The sequence below is a fragment of the Mustela putorius genome, unplaced genomic scaffold (assembly GCF_011764305.1).
Source record: "Mustela putorius furo isolate JIRA1106 unplaced genomic scaffold, ASM1176430v1.1 tig00001012_pilon_pilon_pilon, whole genome shotgun sequence".
NCBI classification, from domain to species: domain Eukaryota; kingdom Metazoa; phylum Chordata; class Mammalia; order Carnivora; family Mustelidae; genus Mustela; species Mustela putorius.
This window is the reverse complement of record NW_025421531.1, coordinates 5,472,467-5,499,187: the sequence shown is the minus strand read 5'-3', so window position 1 is coordinate 5,499,187 and position 26,721 is coordinate 5,472,467. Positions and strand designations below refer to the sequence as shown.

Below are 26,721 nucleotides of genomic sequence, written 5' to 3'. Positions count from 1 at the left end.
ATAGAAATCGTCATATGGTTCTTATCCTTTCTTTTATTAATGTATCATATTGATTGATTTGTGATTATTGAACATGGTGGTTAATTTTATGTGTCAACTTGACTGGCTAAGAGATGCCCAGATAGCGGTAAAACATTATTTCTGGATGTGTCTGTAAAGGTGTTTCTAGAAGAGATTAGCATTTGAATTACTAACATGAGTAAAGATGATTGCCCTCCCCAATGTGGCTGGGCATTATATAGTCCACTTAGGGTCTGATGAGAACAAAAAGGCAGAGAAAGGGCACATCTGCTCTCTGCTTGAGCTGGTACATTTTCTCTTGTCCTCAAACACCAGTGCTCCTGAGTCCGAGGCCTTCGAGCTTAGACTAAGACTTACATCATTGGCCTCTTGATTCTTGGGCCTTTGGACTAGGACTTAGAGCATCAGCTTCCTGGTTCTCATGCCTTCTGACTCAGACTGAATTTACCCATTGGCTTTTCTGGTCTTGCAGACGGCAGACTGCAGCATTTCTTATGACTAAATAACCCAACTTCTGTATAAAAGTCACTGTCTTGCAATTGATCAATCTCTCTCCCCCGCACCAAATATATACACATACATACACAAATATACACATGTACCTGTGTATGCATCTCCTATTGGTTCCATTTCTCTGAAGAATCCTAATAAATCCTCTCCAATTTAAAAAAAGGAAAGAAAGAAAACCAATGGCCCTCAAAGCTCTCACCCGACCTGCCGTTCCTCTCACTCCCCTCCACCGCCACTCTCCTCTGGTCACTCCACACACCACTGTAGTCACACTGGCCTCTCTGCTACTCCTTGCACACTTCAGGCACACTTCCAGCCCAGGGCCTTTGCACTGGCTGCACCCTCTCCCTGGAACACTTCCCCAGGCACCCACATGACTCACTTCCTCTCCTCCAAGTCTTCTTCAAATGTCACCTTCTCCCTGAGGCCTACCCTCATCACTCCATTTACAGTTGGTCTCATAACTTGCCAATTGCATATCTGTAAATTTGCCTACTCACTAAGATTTTTTAACTCCAAAGTAAATATTTGAGGCACTTCTGCAGTCATTCACAGCCAAGCTCAAGATGGCAAGTAGATTAAGTCACCCAAAACCACAGGCCCAGCTGAGGGAGGACAACGTGATACTTGGACATCTTGCTTGAGTCCACATCACAAATGAGGGTCCTTTTTGCAGTCTGTCTAGTGCTTTAGTTTTGCACTTCTTTGTTTCTTATTGGTGACCCCACTGTAAGGAAAAGCCCTCAAATCCAGTGCTAAAATGCTGTCTGGTGCTCCAAGCCCCACAAGGCTGCGATGTACCTTATTGAGAACAGATGTGTGCTACAGATGATTCACTCAGGCATAAGCTACAGCACTGTTGGCCAATAGTTCAATGTTAATGAATCAACAATATATATCAAGTGTCTTTAAACAAAAATGCACATTAAAACAAGGTTATGTATTGACTGGTTGTCAAATGTTGTGATTAAAGGCTCACAGGAACCCAACCCTATATCTCCCTTAGGAGCAATGGTTTAGTTATTTGTCACTTCAGGGTTCACAGCAAACTTTTTTTTTTTTAAGATTTTTTTATGTATTTATTTGACAGAGAGAAATCACAAGTAGATGGAGAGGCAAGCAGAGAGAGAGAAGGAAACAGGCTCCCTGCTGAGCAGAGAGCCCGATGCGGGTCTAGATCCCAGGACCCTGAGATCATGACCCAAGCCGAAGGCAGCGGCTTAACCCACTGAGCCACGCAGGCGCCCCCACAGCAAACTTTATCTGAGCATTGCAATCCTTTCCCCAGACTCCAGAACCCCCTTATCAGGCTCTATTCTTTCCACAACATGTATTAGGTCCTAGCACACCATATTACTTACTGTATTTATTATTACTGTCTCACCAGCTAGAAAGTAAACCCTATCACAGTGCACACTGTTGCTGGTTTTGTTCATAATCTGTCCCCAACACCTAGCATAGTTTCTGGCATAGAACAGGAGCTCAGCAAATACTTGTTGGATCAATGAATGAACAGGTGGAGGGAGAGTCAGAACTTCCCCTGAAGCAGAGGCCTGGACAAGAACATCCCTGAAGTCACATAGGTAGGAATCCAGAAACACAAAGAATAAGGTGGGAATTCTGGCCTACAGAGTGTCTAAGGCCAGGAAGTAGAAGAAATAGTTCAAGGTCAGCTGGGACCAAAGGAAAGGAGGCTGGATGAAACAGAAAGAGTTTGCCAGCAGGATCCAAAGCTGAGCCCAGATGGATAGTTAGCAGGTTTCGAAGGGTAGAGTGTACACTTGAAATGGTACAGGCCACTGAGAGGCACAGAAGCCAATGGGGTCCAAATGGAGAGAAATGGGAGTGCCAAGCATTGTCAGTGTTTCCTGTCTCTCTACATGGTTGCCACAGAATGGCTCGGGCAATCACTAACCCTTGATAAATAAAATCCCTGATGCTGTTTCCCAGGAGTCACCTATGAGGTGACTTTCCCAGAGTCACCTATGTAAGGCTGTGGAATGTTTGCCTAGGCAACTTTTGACTTGTTGCTCAGCTTTGACTCTCCAGCTGTGTTCTGTCCATGGGGTCTGTTAATACATAGGCCAAGTCTCCCCCTGTCCTCATTCACTAGGTGTCCGCTCTCCTGGCAGGTGACTGCCCCTCATTCTACCCAAAATGAACTTCTAAAAGACTACACAGCTTATATCTTAAGTCAGCTCTCCCTAGATACACATTATCTTTAACATCCCCATGATTCAATAACAACCAGAATGTGAACCTCATTTAAGATTAAAAGAAAGATTAAATTCTAACTTCAACCCAGCAGGTAGGCATCATTAGCCCATTAATAGGTAGAGAAATCGAGGATTAGAGAGGTTATAAGCAATTTGACCAAGGTCACAGACCTAAAAAGGAAAGAACGTGACCCCACATCTGTTGGATTCCAAAGCTCATGCTCTATTCTCTGCACTACATAATTCCGTAACTCTCAGTTGTTAAATGGATTTAAAATATTACTTGGCTTTCTCCAATAACTTTATGTTAATGGTCACATATTTTTATTTTTAAAAAAACTTATTTTACATTTTTCAGGGATTTAATATAATTTCAATTTATTTTTCATGGTATCCATTGATGCTACAATATTTACAACTTTAAAGACATAGCAGTGTAAACCTATTACTAAAATACTAAAAAAAAAAAAAAAGGCAAACACTCGGTAAATTAAGACATGCTACTAAGATAGGACCTGGTGTTGTCCCAGCTCCACCACTTACTTCTTTGGGCAAATCATTTAACTTCTTTGGGTTTTTATTTTCCTCACCATCAAATCAGGATAGTAAAATTGACACCCTCCCTGACTGAACAAATAGGACAATAGATGTGGAAGCATTTATGAATACTAAAGTGTCATACAGGCTCAATGATGGTTATGCCTCTCACAGGATACATAACTTGTTAGCATTAATTCCCTAAGGGCATTCGGCTCTGCACCCATAAATCAGTGGCTGGCACACAGTAGGTGCTCAATAAATACTCACTGAACAAAGAGAATTTGGACTTTCATAGATAAGCTGTTGAGGCATTTTTTATGATTTATTTAAATAGCCTATAAATGGAAAAAAAAAACCTAAACCATTTGAGAATCAAACATGAAGATACAGAGTAGTTTGGGGAAAGGTCATACTATAAGACATCCTGCTCAATGAGATGCTGATAAAATTTGTGTTGGAAAAGCAGACATGTTTTTTGCTACACCTGTTGCCAGGCACCTCCACCAACTGCTCAGCGGTCAGAGCACAGTCATGGTTTAACCTCACATGAGCCAGGTGACTTGGCACAGAGACTGCCCCCACCCTGATAATCCTCTCACAATTGCTAGTCTCTCCTTATAGAGGGAAGGGCTCTCAACAACCATTCCCAATACCAAGAAAACTTCCCATGTTTGGAGAAACAGCATGTTTGAGTTCCATATATGAGAAACTCATTTAAGAATGACCTGTGTGGATTCTTGAGGGCAGCTCCTGTACCTACTCAACATAGTGCTGGAACACTGCTAAGTCCCTTGGGCCAAGGCCCTATTAGATCATGCTCTGATGGGGCACATGGGTGGTTCAGTCAGTTAAGCATCTACCTTTGGCTCACCTGGTAATCTCAGGGTCCTGGGATCAAGGCCCACGTTGGGCTCCCTGCTCAGTGAGGAGTCTGCTCTTCCTTCCTCTATCCCTCCCTCTCCCTTCCCCCAGCTTGTGTTCTCTCTCTCACTCAAATAAATAAATAAAATCTTTTTTAAAAAGGGAGGGAGGGGGGCACCTGGGTGGCTCAGAGGGTTAAACCTCTGCCTTCGGTTCAGGTCATGGTCCCAGGGTCCTGGGATCGAGCCCCACATCAGGCTCTCTGCTCAGTGGGGAGTCTGCTTCTCCTTCTCTCTGCCTGCCTTTCTGCCTGCTTGTGAACTCTGTCTGTCAAATATATAAATAAAATCTTTAAATAAATAAATAAATAAAAAGGGAGGGAGGGCTTTGACAGATGAGAGAGAGCTGCTCCCTCTCTCTCTCTCTCTGAGTTTTCAGCCAGGATTTTCCCAGATTCAACAGTGACCCTAACTCTCCTCCTTTGCTATTCTGGGAGAAAAGGATCACAGCCAAATCCCACAGGTAACTCAAGTTGAGGTTCTGGCAGTTTCTCGGCTTTACTGATGGGACTTCGGTGGCCAATGACCTTGAGGAAGAAAAGCACAGAGACCACATTTTAATTGCTAATGATTTTGAGTCAAAGGCCAAGTTCTGCCAGATGATATCACGAGTAACTTTTAGGAAATTAAATCTGCTGTCAAATAGGAAATGAAACACAGAAAACATAACATATAAACTAGTCCCTTCAATTTCTCTGTGGATCAGTTTCATGAGACTGAGTAACCACACAACTCTTTAAAGGAAATACACCCTTCCTGGGGTACCTGGGTGGCTCATATGGCTAAGCATCTGCCTTCAGCTCGGGTCATGATCCCGGGTTCCTGCGACTGAGTCCCATGTTGGGCTCCCAGCTCAGGGGGAGCACTGTCTCAAATACATGCATCTCGCCCCATTGCAAAACAGTCAATTTCTCACTTGAGAAATCCTGGAGAACCTAACTTGTTAAATTGTAGCTCTCAATTTTTACAGTAAAATGACAAACTGCAAGAAGGGTACCTAATCCCTACTAAAACAAAAAATAATGGTCCGGGAAATATATTGCTATTAGGTCAGTTGCCAACTAGACAAGTAACATTACATGCAAATTTACATCATGATGGCAATGTGTCATAACAGGACTTGGGCTAAGCCACTGTGAAGTCTCTGAAAGTCCATTTTCCTCAGTCCCCTGATACAGTGCTACTCCCTACTCCCAGCTGAAGAACCTTGGCTGTAACAACACAGCAAGCAGCCTCGCCTGAGTGCCGCTAACTCACTCACTAATCATAACACAACTGGCATATGTAGAATACACATGATGTATATTTTAATTAACTTCTTAGCAAATCTTCTGCAGCTAGCGACATTTCCCAGAAACATAATGACTACTTATATTTATCATCCCTGCTTCAGCAGGAAGGTCATGTCCATAGGCATTGCTTTACTGAAGTCTGGTAAGCTGAGTCTCCCATATAAATAGACTCACTGGGAATTACATCCCTCCTTGCAATGGGGCAGCCCTCCCAAAATCCAAAGAAGGTTGTCTGCAGGGTCACAGTCAGCAACCAGGAAAGACTGGGCATTCCTTCCTGGATGGCACAGACCCTCATCTTTAGGCTTCCCACACACAAGGAGCAATTTTAGGGGAACAGAGGGAAGCAGGCAGAAATGGGAAGAAGTCCACATGTAGGATAACAAGCTGGAGGACAACAGCATTCTGGGGATAACAAATGGAGGAATTCATTTTTCATAGGTTTTTGTGACTACAGACCAGCGGCTCCCCCATCTGGTTCAAAGTCTACTGTACCAGACTGCTCATTCTTTACCAAAAAGCCACCTGCAAGTCCCCTCCATACCTTGAGGCTGGTTGAACTCATTCTACCTGCCTCTTCTGTCCTTCTGTGGTTTTATGCCCTAGGAACATCAGTAAAAGCTCCCAGTGAAGTTCTCCTGGGGACCAGTCCCTGTGACCCATGCAAATACTCAAACTTACAGTCACTCAGGGCCATTATCTAGGTAGTCTACAGAGTCAGGGCAAATCAGGATGGAGGAATCCTTAGGATTAATCTAGCTCAGTCCATTGCCTCCTAAATTTTAATGTGCATACAGTGTCCCCAAGAGATCTTGTTACAAAGCAGATTCTAATTCAGTAGGTCTTGGGTGTGACCCAGGATCCTGCATTTCTAGCAAGCTGCCAGGAGAGTCTGATGCTGTGGTTCCTTAGACCATATTTGGAAGAGCAAGGATCTAATGCAAGGCTCTTGCTAAATACAGACATTTCTCTATTAAACTAAAATACCATATAGAAAATAAGTAAGGAGTGATAGCCTCTGGTCTCCATAAGCTAGACACAATGACTCTATTAACAAATAGAAGTGCTAGAATATGTTAACCTTGTACAAAGTACCATAAAGCAAAGAGGAATGAGCAATCCCTCTGCCAGGGGGTGGGAGTGGAGCATAGCTTGACAGGAAAAGTGACACTGCAGCTGGCACCGAATTGTACAGTGGGAGGCATCATATCTGATAGAAGAAAGAGGAGCATGGTGAGCCCTACAGCCCCAGGAGGCCAGCCCCAAAGTTATAAGGGTCTGTGGGTGAACAGGGTGGGCTGGACTGAGAAACAAGGACTAGTTCTTACTATAATAGAAGGTGAGTGGAAGGAACTGGAAATAGCAGGTTGGAGCCAGGTTTGCCTGTCATACTTAAGAATAAAACGTTCTTTTCTTTTTTAAGATTTTATTTATTTATTTGACAGAGAGACACACACAGTGAGAGAGGGAACACAAGCAAAGGGAGTGGGAGAGGGAGAAGCAGGCTTCCCATGGAGCAGGGAGCCCGATGTGGGGCTCGATCCCAGTACCCTAGGATCATGACCTGAGCCAAAGGCAGACACCTAACCGAATGAGTCACCCAGGTGCCCTAAAACATTATTTTCAAGCATGACAGGCAGAGAAAAGTCTTAACTTTTACTCTGCAGGCCTACTATAGTTTAGAATACTTACTAGAAGGCAGAGTGTCCATCTTATTCAATAGGTAAGAAGTTGGACTGTATCATAACATTTTGCTAGCATTTCGAGAGAAAATCCTTTGAATGTCTACTACAGATGGGTGGATCAAAAAGAAGGTGGCAGGGATACTGGTCTGAAATTCTCCTTTTTCGTAGGGTTTCTGCCTGGTTTGGGGGTCAGGGTAATTCTAGCTTCATAAAGAGTCTGGAAGTTTTCCTTCTGCTTCAATTTTTTGAAACAGCTTCAGGAGAATAGGTATTATTTCTTCTTTGAAAGTTTGGTAGAATTTCCCAGGAACTCGAAATGGATAAAAGACTTCAATGTGAGGCAGGAATCTATCAGAATCCTAGAGGAGAACATGGGCATTAACCTCTACAACATCGGTCACAGCAACCTCTTTCAAGATATGTTTCCAAAGGCAAAGGAAACAAAAGTGAAAATGAACTTTTGGGACTTCATCGAGATCAAAAGCTTCTGCACAGCAAAGGAAACAGTCAACAAAACAAAGAGGCAACCCATGGAATGGGAGAAGATACTCACAAATTACAGTACAAAGGGCAGACATCCAAGATCTATAAAGAACTCCTCAAACTCAACACGCACAAAACATATAATCAAAAATGGGCAGAAGACATGAACAGACACTTCTCCAAAGAAGACATACAAATGGCTATCAGACACATGAAAAAATGTTCATCATCATTAGCCATCAGGGAGACTCAAATCAAAACCACATTGAGATACCACCTTACACCAGTTAGAATGGTCAAAATTAACAAGACAGTAAACCACGTGTGTTGGAGAGGATGTGGAGAAAGGGAAACACTTTTACACGGTTGGTGGGAATGCAAGTTGGTGCAGCCTCTTTGGAAAACAGAGATTCCTCAAGAAATTAATAATAGAGCTTCCCTATGACTGGGAATTTACAATTGCACTACTGGGTATATACCCCAAAGATACAGATGTAGTGAAAAGAAGAGCCATCTGTACCCCAATGTTCATAGCAGCAATGGCCACAGTCGCCTAACTGTGGAAAGAACCAAGATGCCCTCCAACAGACAAACAGATAAAGAAGATATGGTCCATATACACTATGCAGTATGGTGCCTCCAACAGAAAGGATGAATACCCAACTTTTGTATCAACATGGATGGGACTGGAAGAGATTATGCTGAATGAAATAAGTCAAGCAGAGAGAGTCAATTTTCATTTGGTCTTGCTTATTTGTGGAGCATAAGGAATAACATGGAGGACATGGGGAGATGGAGAGGAGAAGTGAGTTGGGGGAAATTGGAGGGGGAAATGAACCATGAGAGACTGTGGACTCTGAGAAACAAAGTGAGGGTTTTGGAGGGGCCGAGAGTGGGAGGTTGGGTGAGTCTGGTGGTGGGTATTACAGAGGGCATGTATTGCATGGAGCACTGTGTGTGGTGCATAAACAGTGAATTCTGGAACACTGAAAAGAAATTTTAAAAAATAAAAAAATTTTTAAAAAAGAAGGTGGCAGGTAATGAACCTGTAGCTATGGCAGACTGAAATCTCAGGACATAGAAAACTATGACACTAAATAATTTTGTCTTTATTCTTGGCATAATTGGAAAAGGAAATCTATTCATTCATGGTGCTATTGAATGTATGAAGTTTCACTTAGTCATCTACAAGCAAATGCATTTATGCATCTAAACCTTTCTGGATAAAAAGGATTAGGGTTTAGATTTTAATACAGTAAGAACATGGTACCAGCATGATCTTGGACACCTTACTTACTGCTCTGGTTCTCAGGCAGTGATGATAATGTCTAAATCCTTACTCAACACTACTTTACAAGAATAATTCTAAAAGAGACTTTTTGAAAACTAAAACAATGTATTCTGTTCCCAGCGATCCCTAATTCCTCGTCCAAGTACTCACAAAACTATGTCTAACTGAATCAGATCTTAGAGTATTCTTCCCTGTAGTACAGAAAGAATACCCCCTTCTACTATAAGAGCTGAGCCATAAAGCTACCTGCCCTAGAGAAGAATGTCAAAAGAGAAGGTAGAAGGGGGAAGTAGAAAATCTATCTCTTGTGACACAGTGAACTGTGGGAAGAGATGGAAGAGGACAGAAGAACTCAGAAACATGTCCAAAAAGGGAAGGTTAAATATAGGTGGAAGTAAAAACCCAAGCCGAGAAGCTCTGGCTTTCCTTTCTGGTCCATACTGTGATAGACCACCTGAAGAATGCTCTTTACAACAAAGGGTGGCCACACTGGGGTAAATATTGTTAGGCAGAGTAAAGGAAAGAACCTAGTTGCTATTGCTGAGCTTCCTTCAGCAGCCTTACGGCAAGAAGACATAAAGAAGTTCCTACATTGAAGGTAGGAAGATGTGGGCCAGTAAACCTGGTTTAGAGACACCTGTGATGAATGGGGAGTGAGATCACTGCAAAGTGTAGTGCATGGCCTTGCAATGGCCTGGCTGAGACTCAGAGGGGTCTGCCTAGTCAAGAAGAACTTGGGTGAAGCTCAGTCAGGAAAACAGGAAGTCTGGGCCCTCACCACACCATGTGCACTAGCTTCCCCTCATTAGACCCCACACTGGTTCCTGGGGTCAGATCAGATCCATTGTCCTCTGAGCCCATTTTAATGGGGCTTTTGCCCCCACCACTTCACTAAGACTATTGTTGTCAAGGTCACCACGACCTCCATGGGAGGCCAACTCCACAATGTCAATCCTCATCTTCCTTTACAACTTTAGGTTGGAATCTGAAGAAGATTGGATGGAAGAAAGAAGCAATGAACTTAAAGATAAGCCAACAGACGGTATGCAAACTGAAACACATCCCTCTTCTCCCCAGCTCGTTTCTGGTACTATTAATTTCTTTGTATAGATATAAGTATTCCATTTGGCTTTATGCTTCCTTCTGCTTGAAGAACTTCCTCAGCCTTCTGGTCTGCTGGCTAAACTTTAATTTCTTTCTTCTTCTTTTTTTTTAATGTATTTATTTTGCCTTTAATTTTAAAAGACATCTTTATTGGATACAGAATCCTATGTTGACAGTTTTTCTTTTTCAGTATCTTAAAGATGTCTTTCCATTATCTTTTGGCTTGCACGGTTTCCTTTTTTTTTTTTTTTTTAGATATTTTAAAAATTTATTTATTTGATAGCAAGAAAGAGAACACAAGAAGGCAGAGGGAGAAGCAGGCTCCTTGCTAAGCAGAGAGCCCAATGCAGGGCTCAATCCCAGCACCCCAGGATCATGATCTGAAGGCAGATGCTTAACTGCCTGAGCTACCCAGGCGCCCTGGCTTGCATGGTTTCTGACATGGTTTCTGTATATTCTTTTTTTCCTCTAACTGCTTTCAAAAAATTTTCTCTTTAACTTTGACTTCAACATTTTGACTGTGATGTGCCTAGGTGTATTTTTCTTTGTATTTATTTTGTTTAGAGTTTTCTGAGGCCCTTAGATCTGTGGTTTATTATCTCGCTAATTTTGGAAATTCTATGGACACTGTCTCTTCAAATATTTCTTTCATTCCCTTTTCCTTCTGGGACTCCAGTGACACATATGTTAGACTATTTGATGTTATCCTACAGCTCTTTGATGCTTGGTTCTGATTTTCGTCTCCCCCGCCACCCGCCCCTATTTTTTTTCCTCCTTGTGTTTCAGTATGAATACTGTCTGTTGGCTTATCTTTAAGTTCATTGCTCCTTTCTTCCGTCCAATCTGACAACGGTTTAGACCAACTTTCCTGATAAACATGCACTGAGAATGGCGATGTGGGATACCAGGAGCCTTCTTCATTCAAGAAGCAAGGGCCTCGCTTCCCCTCAAGTGAGGAGTAATGGAGCAGGTCCTGCTCCTTCCAGTCCTGGGCCAAAATGACTCCCATGGCCAGGGTTAGAGACATTAAATAATATGAAACAAAGAGAGACAGAACAGAGAGGAGAAGCAGTGGATAGGAAGTTCCAGGAGGTTCAAGGATAATAATTTGTAGGTTCGGTTTTTCAGAACCCCCCTTCGGCATAATTTTCCCATTCCAGGTGACAGCTCCCCAGCCATCTTCAGGGGACTCCGAATGTTAGCCATATTTCCTTTTGCACAAGCACCACTGATCAGGGGTTCATCCATCGCAGGCCACTGAGAACAAAGGACAGTCTCTGCCTTATTCCCCCATCCCTAAAACCGTGAAGGTCCTCTAAATTTTACTTTGCTGTTTTTGTTGTTGTGGTGGTTTGTTGGTTGTTTTTAGCCTCTAATGAAGAAGAATAGAGCTGTTTTCATTACTCAATCGCTTCTTTTTTCACCAGACACCATAGAGAAATGCAAATTCCCTCTTGGTCTAATGTTAAGTCATTCATTACAGAAAAGATTGAAACATTCACACTGTAAAGAAACGAAGAACCTGGGATGCATGCTGTTGCAAGGCGGGCCCAGAAAAAGTCTCAGGCACAACACAGGAAATAGATGATGTGGCAAAAGATGGTATTTTATGTCACCATAAATGCAGTCAGGATGGCAGGTTAGCCACTGGAAGTAAGTTTGACCCTCACTTCGCATTTAAGTCCATTTTTCTTTTCTTTCTTCTTCAGGAGTGCAGGAGCACAGGAGTTCATTCATCTTTCACTCAGGAAATATGTTTGTTGAGTGCCTACTATGTGCCAGGCACCGTGTTAGATGACAGGAAGTCTGTGGTGAGCAGGTGTTTGAGAATCTACAGAAAAACAGTTTCAGCAATCAGTGGATCCCTAAATTAGGAATTCCTCCTTATATAAAAATAAATACACTTCAAATGGGCTTCCTCAGCTTATCACCAAAGGCAGAAACTACACAGGCAAAGGAGGAGAGATCTGACCGCATACCGATGTTAAACCAAGACATCAAAATTCATATAAGCATTTAAGAGTAAAAGCAGGTTGCACTTTGAATTTAATCCTCAGATCTGAGGTGGAACAAAAGAGCAACACTAGTTTGCTGAAGGGAAGGTGTAAATTAGAAATAAGATAGTGCTAAAATAAAAAAGAAAGAAAGAAAGAAGATAGTGGTGGGGAACCAGACGTTTAATGACTAGCAGAGAAGGGGCAATTCTCCATTTTTATTGCCAAATAGTATCCGACCCAGACCAACGTGAGGTAAAGAAACACAGTAGGAGAAGGACAGCCATTACCCAAGCTCCACACAGGAGACACTGGCAAGAAAAATAGAGTCAAGTTTCTCTTGTTGGCACCAGACGAGCCCTTCTCCTCCCACCTTCATTCAAGCAGCTGTTTCAGGATTGCATAAGGATGCAGGCCCACTGACCCCACAGTTACTCAGGGTTAAATGGCAACTCCCTTTCTCCTCACCCCTGGGAGCACAGAGGCCAACCCACTGCCTGACTGTACCCTTCCCTGCTCCACCTCCCTTTCTAGGGAGTCAGTACATAAACAATCATCATTCTCAGATACCCGCAAAGTCCCAGATCCTGTCACACAAGCCTCAAGCTCCAGACCTGGGGGAGGAATTCACTTCAGTTTCATTTCTCTAGAGAGACAGGAAAAGGTGGTGATACAAGTACAGAGTCCAGAGCCACATGCCTGGGTTCAAAGCCCAGCTTTACCACCAACTAGCTGTGCGATTTAAGGAGAATTACTCAGCCTCTCTATGTCTCACTTTCATCGTTTGCAAAGTGGGGTAACAGTACCTACACAGAGGAGTTTTGTGAGGATTAAATAAACTAAATATACAAAAGCACTCAGAAATATGCCTTGCTCGATGTTTTTGCTGCTGGCAGACCCCAGTGCTGCTGTTACTACCATTACTATTATTATTCTTAATATTACTCATTGTGAGGACATGTTCTAGAAGGGCTTCACTCCTAGTCTGCCCCTAGGTTCCTCATCTTCCACTGCAGGGCATTAGGATCTGTTCTTCAGCCCCTCCCTCAGACAAATCCTGTCCCCAAAGACAAACAGCTCCTCTCTCCTATCAGAGTCTGAATGGAATCGCTTTTCTTCCTTCAACTTTGCAACTCTCTCCTTCAACTGCTCTCAGGGATGCGGCAGGATGTCTAAAAAAAAAAATGACAGGAATGAAGGTAAGAAGGTGTTGACTCCTCATTCCTTTCAAGGAAGACTCATTCCCAAGGAAACCGCAAGCCAATACAGTCTTTCGGCGCACCAGCCACTGAGAGTCACTGAGACACACGGGGAGGTAAGGAACACAAGGCATCAGTGCGGCCGAAACCTGTGTAGCCTGCACCCACAGCAATGACACAGGGGTGCAGGCTACACAGAGAAGCTGCACAGCTGTCACACGGAGAAGTTTGAAAAGTTTGCTCTTAAGACCTGATGATGAAGATTTCAGAGAAAAGTGACCATTCCTCCCAGCAGCACCGAGTTCCTGAGCACCCACTACATGCTGGGCCCTGAGGAGAGTGCTGGGGGACACAGGTTAACCAAGAAGAAGGTCTGATCACTGTCCTCAAAGAGCTTACAGGCTGGTGGGTATGAGCTGTGGGGACTCAGGGTATCCGTTCCCAGAGGCGGGCACAGTCACATCTCCATTTTCCAGAGAAGGAAACTGAAGCACATAGAGGTCCCCAGAAAATAAGTAGTAGAGCCAGGATCAAAGCCACGGAGTCAGGCTCCAGATCTGGGCTCTCAGTCACTGGTGAGCAGCCAGAGAGCCCTCCGTCAGAAGCTGCCCACTGTTTCTTGTGCCAGAGCACTGCTGACTCTGATAGACCACAGTCTAAGAGTTTGCTCAGTAACACGCGTGTTGGAAGCATCCTCCACAAGGGGAGGGAATGGAGAGGAGACAGAGTATCTATATTTGAAGTCAAAATAAATCCAGGAACCAAAACATAATAATGGTTCATAAAATCTGCTTCAACTTGGTATTCCACTCTGATTTATGTAAGTCTGTGGTTGGAGGCAAAGGTAAAGCGATTTTGAAATATAACTGTTGGGAAAAGGAAATATGTTATCTAGTCTGTTGAGATGGGATAAGACAGAAGGACCAAATGTGAGGTAATACAAATGTCCAGTAGCTGGGAACTGTATGCTAAAAGAACCCCCTAAAGTGAGGGAGAGTTCAAATCAGTGCAGATTACAGGGAACTCATGCTTTCCTTCTGAAATCCATGCTTTCCACATATTACTTCCCATTTCTACCACCTTCCACCTCCTTCCACTGCCCATGCCATTGGGCCTGTCTTTTATGGGAAATTTAAAACACAAAACAAAACACACAGTATGAAGTTCACACGCACATCTGTAATTCTGATTATTGGCTAACATCGTAGTGTCTACAGTGTACCTGCCCTGTGTTCCTGCATTAGCTCTGGTCTCACTGAAGCCTTGCAAGAACCCAGGGAGGCAAGTCCTATGGTGAGCTTTATTTTACTGCCTCAGAAAATTGAGGTATTAGAAGGTTAAATGGCTTTTTGACGAACCGCATGGATGGTGAGGGAGACAAGACTCCACCCCCAGGGCCTGGTGGTCCTCCCCATCCAATGCAGCTGGGGATCATACAAACACAGAAATGGAAGGGAATATAGACAACATCTAAAGACGAGAGGTCTTTCTTTCATTCAACAGTAGAGAAAACTGAGAATCGAGTGGATCCATTTCTCCTCTGAGGGCAGAGAGCCCGTGATTTCTCCACCACAGCCTTTATCTCTGAGCTGTCACATCCCAGGCTCAGAGCTGGACTGGAGCCTTTCCTCGGCCAGTCCGATCACTGCCCATTGCTTCCCCAATACCACACACCCACAGGCTGACTTCTCAGTTAGCTCCGGCTTTGCTAGATTTTCAAGTGCAAAAAAATACTTAGAAGCTACTCCTTCCTGAGGACCTACTGAACATCAGGCTTGGTCAACCCTCACATTGCCCCTGTGTGCCAAGTGCTATTATTATCTCTATTTTAGACATGAAAAGGTTAGCCCAGAGCATTTTAATTATTTACCCAAGTCACACAGTTAGTAACAAGATCTTGGTTAGTAGGCTGCCTGCAAAAATAGTGAACGCATATCAATGGTACCCTTTTAATCTTTCCCCCTTTATGTTCATGTTTATGTTATGTTCCCCCAGCGAGGCTGGTGGACAAGGTGTGTCCTTCACCAACTCCACGCTCACCATCCAGTCCTGCAGCCTGAGGTCAGAAATGATTCAAAGGCAGCAGTTTGCAGAGCTAGTTTTCATCATCTACCACAGACCTGGACCAACTCTCACCCAGGCCCTAAATTCTTCTATTGACCTAAAAATTCATGCCATCAATTTCCCACCGAAAGAAGAGGCTCAGGCTCCACCTCAGCCCCAATTCCAAAATGTCCCCACAGATTAAGGTCTAGCAGTACCCAAATTTCTCTGGGTTAGGCAGTGATACATGAGTTTGCCTATGAAGACCTGAGAGCACCATAATTCAAGAACGGCAGAGGGCAAGCTGTGCAAAATTCCTGAGATAATTGAAATTGACCTATAACTCACCAGCCACCATGAGAAATTCTACCACTTTGCACACTTTGCTTCCATAGCTAAAAATCAAATCAGAGGAACATGATCAGACTTCTAATTTGAAACCTGGGACATGCAATGTCATCTTTAATGACTCCCAGCAAATGATGCTCATTATAGATCTCAGCCTACCTAAATTAAAACATGAAATCTAAAAATTAAGCAGAAAATTCTCAATTTCTCAGGTCTGTAAGGTCACAGAAAAAATCACACAAGTGGGAATACAAGTACTCCTTAGGGTTTTGTTATGCCGCTAAATATATGAGCAGGAATTATAAAAAAGAAAAGAGCTAGACGGGGAAAAATAAATAAATAAACAAACCCACCAGGTCTTACCTTTCGGGTCTGGGCTATCTGGGTAAATTGCAATTTTTCGTGACCAATTTGAACTAGCATGTCAAGGAACATTATCTCTCTGCTGACGGCCAGTGTCATCTGTTCTATGATGTAGAGCTCAGACTCCTGATACAGTAGGCTGCTGGCTTCAAGTCTTCTCTCACTGGTAAGTAGACTGAAATATGCTGTAATCAGTCAGCACAGTGTTCAGGTGTATAAGCTGCCTTTAAAATGGGAGGCTAAAAATTCATCTCTCATCACCAGTTCTAAACCTCATCCAGGGACACCTGGGTGGCTAAGTCCATTAAGCATCTACCTTCGGCTCAAGTCATGATCCCAGGGTCTTGGGATCGAGCCCCACATTGGGCTCCTTGCTCAATGAGAAGTCTGCTCCTCCCTCTCCCTCTGCCCCTCCTCCTGACTTGTGCTCTCTCTTGCTGTCTCAACTAAATAAAGGCTAAAATAAATAAATAAACCAAATTCAGTATGGACTTTCTAGAAGGTCAGGTAACCACTAGACAATCTGTGAACACGGTTTTTAAATTTCTTCCCTCCACTTCCCATCCACCCTTCCCTTTGTGTCACTGTATGACTGGCTGCCACTGCCCAGAGTAATGTGCATGGCCAGCTTTCACATCTGTTTGTGACTCAGTCCCTTCCAGACCCCTATCCAGGAGGAGGAGGCAATTCCCTGTCTGTGGCAACACCTCGATAGATGGCTCAGGAATATTAAGATAAAGCTAGATGTAAACAGAAATTACAAGTTCAAAACTTTATTTTCCTTCAGTGTGCATTTTACAGAGAAAAGTTAGAGAGTGGGGATCAGGGCTGCTGTAGGGTTAGGCTACCAGATCCCGAATGCGAACAGGATAAATTTCCTCTTTAGGACAGGGGATTATCTGCAAACAGTGTAAAAGCGAAGCTATAAGGTTTATTTTTTCAATTCAAAACTATTTCTTCTGAGCCTTAAATTGTGCACTGTAGGGCAGAGTTGACCTCCCTTCCTAAATTCAACTATTTAGTGAGGCATGGTCACGGTGTACAAGAACAAAGACCAAGATGTTTCTAAGTATAACAGGCAAACTGGGAAACCCTTTAGCAAACTAAAACTTGTGAAGGGAAAAACCTACCCCATGTAAGCTGAGGAGGGAAAGCCAGGCTAAAAGTCTTGGGTTGCCAGGGTGGCTCAGTGGGTTAAGCCTCTGCCTTCCACTCAGGTCATGATCTCAGGGTCCTGGGATCGAGCTCCAAATCAGACTCTCTGCTCAGTGGGGAGCCTGCTTCCCCCTCTCTCTCTGCCTACTACTCTGCCTGTGATCTCTGTGTGTCAAATAAATAAATCTTCTGAAAAAAAAATTAAAAATAAAAATAAATAAAAGTCTAGGTCACTCCCAGAAAAGACCATGTTTGTCACGACATCACAAGCTCTCGTAAACACTTCCCCGTAGAACCGCATCACTCCCCGGGCTCACCCAGAGCTTCCAGCTCACAGCATCTCCTATCACTCTCTCGCCCACATCTGTCTTAAAACTTTAAGGGGAGGGAGGAAGGAATGTTTCCACAACCTCTAGTCTACACGATTTGAATCTAGTTATAACCTAAAATGAAAAAGGTCTTGGCAGATACGCTCTCTCTGCTTTTGTTGTGTATAGACAACAGAGGTTATCGGACTCCCCCCAAAAATTAATTAAAATAATAAAGGACAAGAAGACAACTACTCTGAATGTGAAATACAGTCAACAGTCCAAACAGCCTCTTGTGACCATCAGTGGGCTGAGCTCTATGGGCAAGGAGCCTGGGTCTAGCATGCCTGCCCAAGAGTCATGGGTTTTCATTATACCAATCAACACAAGAAGCCCTTTAGGAGTATATGCTTCCTAAGACCTGCATGAGGGCAAGCATTCACAGGAAGGCAGAAGAACCATGCTAGGCGCACACCAGTCATTGGAGATAGGACCCCAAATCGTGCTGGATCCCAACCCATTTGTTTAGTAAATTAATTTTATGAGTAAGTCAGAAGTTAACAGAGCCACCAACCAGGATCACCTTTTAACAAAGAACCCCGCTGTGTCCCCCTGGCTAGAGAAAACCCCTTTGCTAACATTCTCCAACCCTGCCATTAAAACTGGGCAACCTAGCATAATTGACGTAATTAAGGACAAATCAAAGTAATCCTCTAACATTACTTGCAATAACCATATGAAATTTCTAATCCCAAGAAGCAAACTGAACCAATAACAAAATGCATTTCAGAGGTTTAAAATCAGCATCTAGAATCAGCTGCTATGGAAGCTGCTTCGGCCTGTCGCAGGCTACCTACACCTTTGTTAACAGTAACATCAGATATGGTAATATTCACTGAGCTCTTCCTCTACCTGGGTCCTCTATCTACTGCCTACAGAGATGAAATATAAGATGAAAAGTGCCATGTGAATGAGCCAGAACAGCAACTCCGAGCAGGGATGAGGCTCGGGTGGGGGAAATGGAGGTGCCTAAGACATGCTGACCCCCACGAGTAAGCAGGTCCCCAGGCTGAGCTTCCTCCATTAGGTTCGCAATTACAAAAGCAAGCCTGTCACTTACTGCACACTCGAGGTGATAAGAAACACACAGCAGCAAGCAAGCCCATCTGGAGAACATCAGAAACAGCAGGGGGCTGAGGGATCTTTTGGAACAAAAACTCCAGGCCAGCCATACGTTTATGGGGAAAAATCAAGAAGAGAAAGAAAACTCAGAAAACACATGTGTCTATCCATGTGCATCAAGTATAGGAACAATAAAAGGATAAAAAGCTAACATTTGTAAACATCTATGTGCCAAATGCCTTAAATACATCAGCTTATTTAACATTCAAAACAACTCTCAAATATGGGTATAATCACCCTCACTATTATTATTACCATTTAAGAAAGAAGAAAATTGAAACTTAGAGAAATTTAGTAAATTGTCCCAGATCTGGGAGCTAGTAAATGCCAACAGGGACCTATTCTATTATCCTAATTCTGTTGTTTTTAACTGACAGTCCCACATGGACAGAGGTCATTTTCAAGAAAAACAGAAAGCAATAAAATAACCCACTGCAGCCTATCCCAAGTTAGTAAGACACCATTTACACATCAGCCTAAGTGCATTTGTACATAGACCTGGAGAGAAATTGTCCTATCTCACATTATCTTCACAGCTTGGCAGTAATTTTGAGTTGTTCGGAAAGCACAGATTGTCATCCTATTAGACAGATGAAGAAAGCTGAGTGCCAAGTGTAGCTTGAGTCAGGGACAGAGAAAGGATGGTGGCCCAAACCCTCTGAAGCTCGCCAAGCCATGGCTCCTCCCACTGGACATCCCCAAAAGCCTTTAATAAAACAAACTACTGACCTCCACATCCCCGTGAAACTGAACATGGTGCTCACACAGCGAGGGAGGGGTGGCGGCGTGAGTCCATCCAGGCGCATGAGCAGAGCTGGGACACCGAAGAGCACCAAGTACTTCAGATAGAAGAAGAGCACATGGGCCAATGCCAGTCCTCCTGAAAGACGGGGGAGCTGTGAGACACTCAGATAAGCAATAGGGCAATCTCCTGTCCCTGAAAATACCCCACCTGCTCCCACATCCCACCCATCCCCTTCCATCCCCTTCCCTCATGCATTACAAAGTTTCCCACGTTGGTTTGGAGCAGTAAGAATATTTGAATGAGCAAATATTGAAATCTTCTTTATTACTGTGATAGGCCATTCTTCTAAAGACGCTACATTTAAAAGTATTTTGTATATAGTTATGCATTTAAATTATATTTCTAATATGTATTTATATATAATTATATATAATGGATTTCAAAACTACTAGAAAGGGAAAATCTGGGACGCCTGGGTGGCTCAGTTGATTAAACGGCTGCCTTAGGCTCAGGTCATGATCCCAGCATCCTGGGATCGAGTCCCACATCGGGCTTCTTGCTCGGCGGGGAGCCTGCTTCTCCCTCTGCCTCTGCTGCCACTCTGCCTGCTGTGCTCACACTCCATCTCTCTCTCTCTCTCTCTCTCTCTGGCAAATAAATAAATAAAATCTTTTAAGAAAAAAAAAAGGGAAAATCCTCCCTAAATTCTTCCAAAACCTCATGAGCTCACACCCACACCCACCCACTAGTATGGCTAAAAATCAAAAAGTCAGATCAACAAATGGTGAGAAAGATGTGGAGAAATTGGAACTGTCATACACTGCTGACAAGAAAGAAAAATGGTGCAGCCACTTTGGGAAACCACTTGGCATTTCCTGAAATGAATAAACTTAAAGTTACCACATGACCCAACCATTCTACTTTTGGCATATACCCAAGAGAAATGAGAACAGATATCCACACAGAAACCTATATCCAAATATTTGTAGTGATATTATCAACACCAACCAAAAGATGAAACAACCGAAATATCCATCAACAGACAAATAAACAAAATGTGGTCTACCCATACAATGGAATATTATGCTGCCATGAAAAGGGATGAAATGGTGACACGTGCTACAACATGGGTGAATCTTTTATTTTTTTAACATGGATGAAACTTGAAACATTATGCTGAGATAAGCCAGTCATGAGTAACCACGTATTCTATTCCATTCATATGAAAGTCCAGAAAAAGGTAACAGAGACAGAAATAGAAAGCTGATTAGTAGGTCCCTGGCACTGGAGAGGTAGGGGGTGGGGTAATGACGGAAGTGGTGGCTAAAGGGTAAGGTTTCCTTTAGGTTTTGAGATAATTAAAATATTATAAAATTGGCAGTGGGGATAGTTGCACGTATCTGTGAATATCCTAAAAGCCGCTGAGAATGACTCACTTCTGCAGCAAGGGCTCAGGGAGCTCTACCACCTTTCTTCTCTCCTCAAGTTTCCTGGCCACTTTGACCTCTGTGCCCTAAGCCCAATGGGGAACCACAGACCTGGGCCAGATGGTGGCCCCATTCACACTGGCCTCAGCAGGTGGGAGGTGTGGCAGGTTTGGCAGAGCAGTGCTCACAGGAGAAGGCAGAGGGCAAAGTGGGAATGGAAGCCCCAAGAAGACAACTGGTGGCCATGTGCTGTCCAACCCCCAGAGCGTCTTCCTCCATGTGTGGGAAATCCTGCAGGGCAGGTTGCTGCAGCTGAGCACGTTATCTGTGAGCTTCTGAGAAGGAAATAACTAAGCATTAAAGAAGTACTGGCAGAAAATATTACTGCCTGGCACTTGCTATGTTATACAAGGATGTCACTACAATGGAGAGTGTGGCTGTAAATGGTAACTCTGTGCCAGAAGAAACAGAGAGCCATTTTCGGAATATATAGTTTGGGTGAAGGCAAATGGTGGTTCAAATTCAAAAGCCACATGTCTTACAAGAAAAAATCCAGGAATCACTGTGTCTCATTCCCAATCAGGGTTCTTCAGACTTGTGGAAACTAGACTACAATTACATGTACTGAAACAACTGGGTATAAAATTGTAGCACTCTTAGATAGCAATCTGATAGCAATCAAGAAAAAAAAAAGCTGGTGTGCATACGTGTGTGTGTGTGTGTGTAGAAAAATATATATACATGAATATATTAGAAAATATATATGTATATAAGTGTGTATATATACACACCCTTCAAGAAGTGGGGTGTATATGCTAGCAATACCATATAAAAGTATTTAGGGGGCATATAACCACACTGAGTGGTGAAGAACTCTGTTCCATGGGGTGCTGAATGGCTCAGTCATTAAGCATCTGCCTTCCGCTCAGGTCATGATCCCAGGGCCCTGGGATCAAGCCCCGCATTGGGCTTCCTGCAGAGAAAGCCACCTCTTCCACTCCCCAAAACTCGTGTTCCTTCTCTTGCTGTGTTGTGTCTCTCTTTATCAAATAAAAAATAAAATATAAAAAATAACTCTGTTCCACTGGTCAAGATGGAAAAGGCAGGGGACTCTAAAATAATCCAAAATGAACCTCCAGACTGTAGTCAGAAAAATCCCAGAGCTAGAAGAAGCAGGACAGAAGTAAAGATGCCTAATTAAAGGGCACAAAGCTTCCAGAGCTAAAATTGAACAGCCTGAAGAAGGCACCAGAGGACCCAGGGAAGACTGTCCAAGGTTAAGGCCACCTGGAGCTACTTCACATCCTATGAAGCAACAGAAACTTCTTTTCCCTGTTAACAGGATTCAAAATCAGGGAAAATGAGCTGCTTCCTTTTCAAACACTGCTTTTAATGTGACACTATTTTTATACAGTCATCACATTTGAGGCATATAAATGAAAGTCTGTAAGATTTTTTAAATGGCCTATTCATTTAAATATTTGATAATATCAATTCTAGCATCATACGATCTACATTATATATGAGGAAGGAGCACTAACACCCTTATTACACATTACCCTATAGGCTTTCTTGTACTTACAGATATTTCCTACCAGATTACAGGATGCTCAAAGCCCATGCCCACATGGTTGAACATCAGGACTTTCAATAACAGGTGCCCAGTGAAGAGCAGCTTGCCCAGTGAATAGTGCTAATGATGGGAAGTTCTTCCCAGTGGTACACACAAGGATCTAAAGTGGATAAAATCCTCTTAAATTGTTAGATCTGCTAGACCTGAAGAACTTAGCATCCACCTAACGAAAAGTCTTCATGAACCCAGAATGGGTCAAGCTGTGTCTTAGGCCAGAATTTGCCAAGGACTGGGGAGAGTTGGCCACAGAGTTGGCCATAGAAAGGCCCCTTGACTCTGTCAGTCAGCTGCAGAGCCACCATTTTCATACAGCTGAGCCCTGCCATCAAGATTTTCATAGTCAGTATAAGACACTGATACCAGCTTTGATATGTTTCAAGAAGCATGGTGTCTCTGCACTATTATGCTTCCCCACCAGTTTGTGTGCCCTGACTCACTGTTGCACTCTCTCACCTCTAGCCTATCCTGGGCTCTCACTTCTATCCATGGCCTGACTTCATTCATCTCTGAACCTTTTCTGTTCCAAGGAAAATGACTCCAGCCATTTTGACCTTGTCTACATCTAACCTACTCTAGATTTTGTTTAAATGCTGTTTAGACTAAGTCTGTTCAGATTCAAGAAGCCTAAACATTTTATGAAAGTTTATTTTCAGGGTACTTGGGTGGTGCAGTTGTTTAAGTATCTGACTCTTAGTTTCAGCTCAGGTTATGTGATCAAGCCCCGCATAGGTCTTCACACACAGTGGGCAGTCTGCTTGAGATTCTCTCTTTTCCTCTCACCCTCTCTATTGTGCTTATGTGCGCACTCTCTGTAAAATAAGTAAATCTTTTTAAAAAGTTGGGCGCCTGAGTGGCTCAGTGGGTTAAGCTGCTGCCTTCAGCTCAGGTCATGATCTCAGGGTCCTGGGATCGAGTCCCGCATCAGGCTCTCTGCTCAGTGGAGAGCCTGCTTCCTCCTCTCTCTCTCTCTGCCTGCCTCTCTGCCTAGTTGTGATCTCTCTCTGTCAAATAAATAAATAAAATCTTTAAAAAATAAAAAAATAAAAAATAAAAAGTTTCTTCTCATATAAAGTTCTTTACACGAATGTCTCATGCCTACAGTTAACAATATTATTTTATACATTTTTTTAAAATTTGTTTTTTTAATCTCATAGTAAGTGTTCTACCCAGTTTTTTTTAAAAATAAACTTTCATTTATAACATCTAGGATAAAAACTAGCACTATAAAGAGTAATCAAGAAGATCCGAACAGACCAATTACCAGCAAAGAAATTGAATCCGTGATTTAAAAATTCCCAACAAACAAGAGCCCAGGACCAGATGGCTTCACAGGTTAATTCTACCAAACATTTACAGAAAAGTTAAAATCTTATTCTTCTCAAACTATTCCAAAAAAATAGAAAAGGAGGGGAGGAGTAGCAGGCTGAGATGACATCAGGTAGCAGGAGTTCAGCTAGATAGTTATCAAACCATTCCAAACACCTACAAATCCAAAAAGAGATCAAAGAGAAGAGCAGCAATTCTAGAAACAGAAAATCAACCACTTTCTGAAAGGTAGGACCCGTGGAGAAGTGAATCCAAAGCAACGGGAACACAGGGGAGGGGCCCGCTCCTGGCAAGCAGCGGAACAACAGAGCACAAAATCAGAATGTTAAGAGGTCTGCTCCACTGAGGGACATCGCTCCAGAGGATAAGCAGAGGCGGATCCCTTGCAGGGACAGTGTGGTCTCAGATCCCGTGGGGTCACAGAAGGATCGTGGGTGTCTGAGTGTAGTTCAGAGCTCACAGGTATTAGAGGGGAGAAGCCAGCTACAGAGACGGAGCAGAGGAGTTACCTTAAACTGTGATCTGTGGCACAGTCAGACCACTGAGCAGGGACCCCACAAGATCCAAGGAGAACCCCCTGGAAGAGCGGTAGGAATCTACTGCGTCTGGAGACTCCAGGGGGGCTGTGTGTCAGAGACAGAAGCTCTCAGTCACAGGACGGGTGAACTCAGAGCACGGCCGGAGCCCAGGGAGATGGGAGTGATTGAGTGCTTTTCTCCGATGGCGCACCGAGAAGTGCAGCCCCGAGCTCTCAGCCAGCTCTCGGCTCCTCCAAGCCAGAGATTGGGAGGCCGCCATTTTCATTCCTGTCTTCCAGAGCTCTACGGAAAGCTCTCGAGGGAACAAAAGCTCTCGAGCGAACCAAAGGATTACTTAGCCTGACCCCTGGCAAGGGCAGTGCAATTCCACCTCATGCAAAGACACTTGAGAATCACTGTAACAGGCCCCTCCCCGGAGAAGATCAGCAAGAAATCCAGCCAAGACCAAGCTCACTGATCAAGGAGAACAGTGGAATATGAGAAGGGGAAAGCAAAGCATGGAGTTCATGGCTTTCTTTAGTCTTGCAAAATTAATTAAATTTTTTTAATTTTATTTTTTTCTTATTCCAATTTTTTGACTTTTACTTTTTACTCTTTTAACATTTTTTAACTAGTTTATGTTAACAATACCTTTTTTAAAAAAATCTTTTTGGACTTTTATTATTATAGTCATATTTTATCCTCCGTTGTATCTAACTTTATCTTTTGTATACACATAGGGTTTTTTCTTCTAAAAAATTTTGGGATACAACTTCTCCTAATAGATCAAAATATACCCTAAATCTAGCACAGGGTTTGTTCTGGTCTCCACACTGAGCAAATTCTCTCCACTTTCTTTTTCTGTTTTTTCCCAACCAGCTTATCTTCTCAACTCCTTTTTTAGCATTTTTTAAAAATCATCATCTTTACAGTGATATTCCGTCCCTTCATCATGTTTATCCGTATTTGTATGTGTATGTATGTAAGTATTTTTCTTTTAAAATTTTGGGAGGTACTTTCTTCTAAGAGACCAAAATACTCCCAAACCAAGTGGGTGGTTCTGTTCTATTCACCAGTCTAATATATATTTTTTCTTTTTTCCTTTTCTATTTTTTTAAACTTCTTTTTTATTATTTTTTAAATTTTTTTTAATTTATTTTTTATTTATTTTCAGCATAACAGTATTCATTATTTTTTAAACTTCTTTTTACCCCCCTTTTTTTCCCCATGTTTTAGGGTCTCCTGATTTGGTTAATGTACATTTTTCTGAGGTCTTTGCCACCCCTTTAGTGTTTTGTTCTTTCATTCATATATTCTTATCTGGATAAAATGACAAGGCAGAAAAACTCACACCACAAAAAAAAGAATACGAGGCAGTACTGAAGGCTAGGGACCTAATCAATACAGACATTGGTAATAAGTAAGATCTAAAGTTCAGAATGATTATTATCAAGGTGCTAGCTGGGCTCAAAAAAGGCATGGAAGATATTAGAGAAACTCTGTATGGAGAAATAAAAACCCTTTCTGGAGAAATAAAAGAACTAAAATCTAACAAAGCTGAAATCAAAAAAGCTATTAATGAGGTGCAATAAAAAATGCAGGTTCTTACTGCTAGGATAAATGAGGCAGAAGAGAGAATTAGGCAGAAGAGAGAATAGAAGACCAAATGATGGAGAATAAAGAAGCTGAGCAAAAGAGAGACAAACAACTACTAGACAACAAGGGGAGAATTCGAGAAATAAGTGATACCATAAATTTAAACAATATTGGAATAATTGGGATTCCAGAAGAAGAAAACAGAGAGAGGGGGGCAGAAGGTATATTGGAGCAAATTATTGTAGAGAATTTCCCTAATATGGCAAAGGGAACAAACATCAAAATCCAGGAGGCACAGAGAATCCCATCAAAATCTATAAGAATAGGTCCACACCCCATCATCTAATAGTAAGACTTAAAAGTCTTAGTGACAAAGAGAAAATCCTAAAAGCAGTTCAGGACAAGAAGTCTGTAATATATAATGGTAAAAATATTAGATTGGCAGCAGACTTATGCACAGAGACCTGGCAGGCCAGAAAAAACTGGCATGATATATTCAGAGCACTAAATGAGAAAAACATGCAGCCAAGAATACTATATCCAGCTAGGTTATCATTGATAATAGAAAGAGAGATAAAAAGGTCCAGGACAAACAAAAACTAAAAGAACTGTAAACACCAAACCAGCTCTACAGGAAATATTGAAAGGGGTCCTCTAAGCAAAGAGAGAGCCTAAAACTAGTAGACCAGAAAGGAACAGACAATATACAGTAACAGTCACCTTACAGGCAATACAATGGCACTAAATGCATATCTCTCAATAGTTAATCTGAATGTAAATGGGCTAAATGCCCCAATCAAAGACACAGGGTATCAGAATGGA

The 26,721-nt window shown here is 42.7% G+C and overlaps 1 protein-coding gene across 5 annotated transcripts in view; it reads right to left on the bottom strand.

The window, feature by feature from the left end:
• The window catches only part of HHAT (hedgehog acyltransferase), a 339,661-nt gene that overhangs the window by 175,857 nt on the left and 137,083 nt on the right, over positions 1–26,721 (bottom strand). For all 5 annotated transcript variants that reach the window (XR_006608637.1, XM_013047215.2, XM_045087064.1 and 2 more), the window contains exon 8: positions 19,384–19,534. Coding sequence is in view for 4 of the 5 variants with exons in the window: in XM_013047215.2 (XP_012902669.1) it covers positions 19,384–19,534 (151 nt within the window). In the remaining variant the exon portion in view is untranslated. The remainder of the gene's footprint in view (positions 1–19,383; positions 19,535–26,721) is intronic.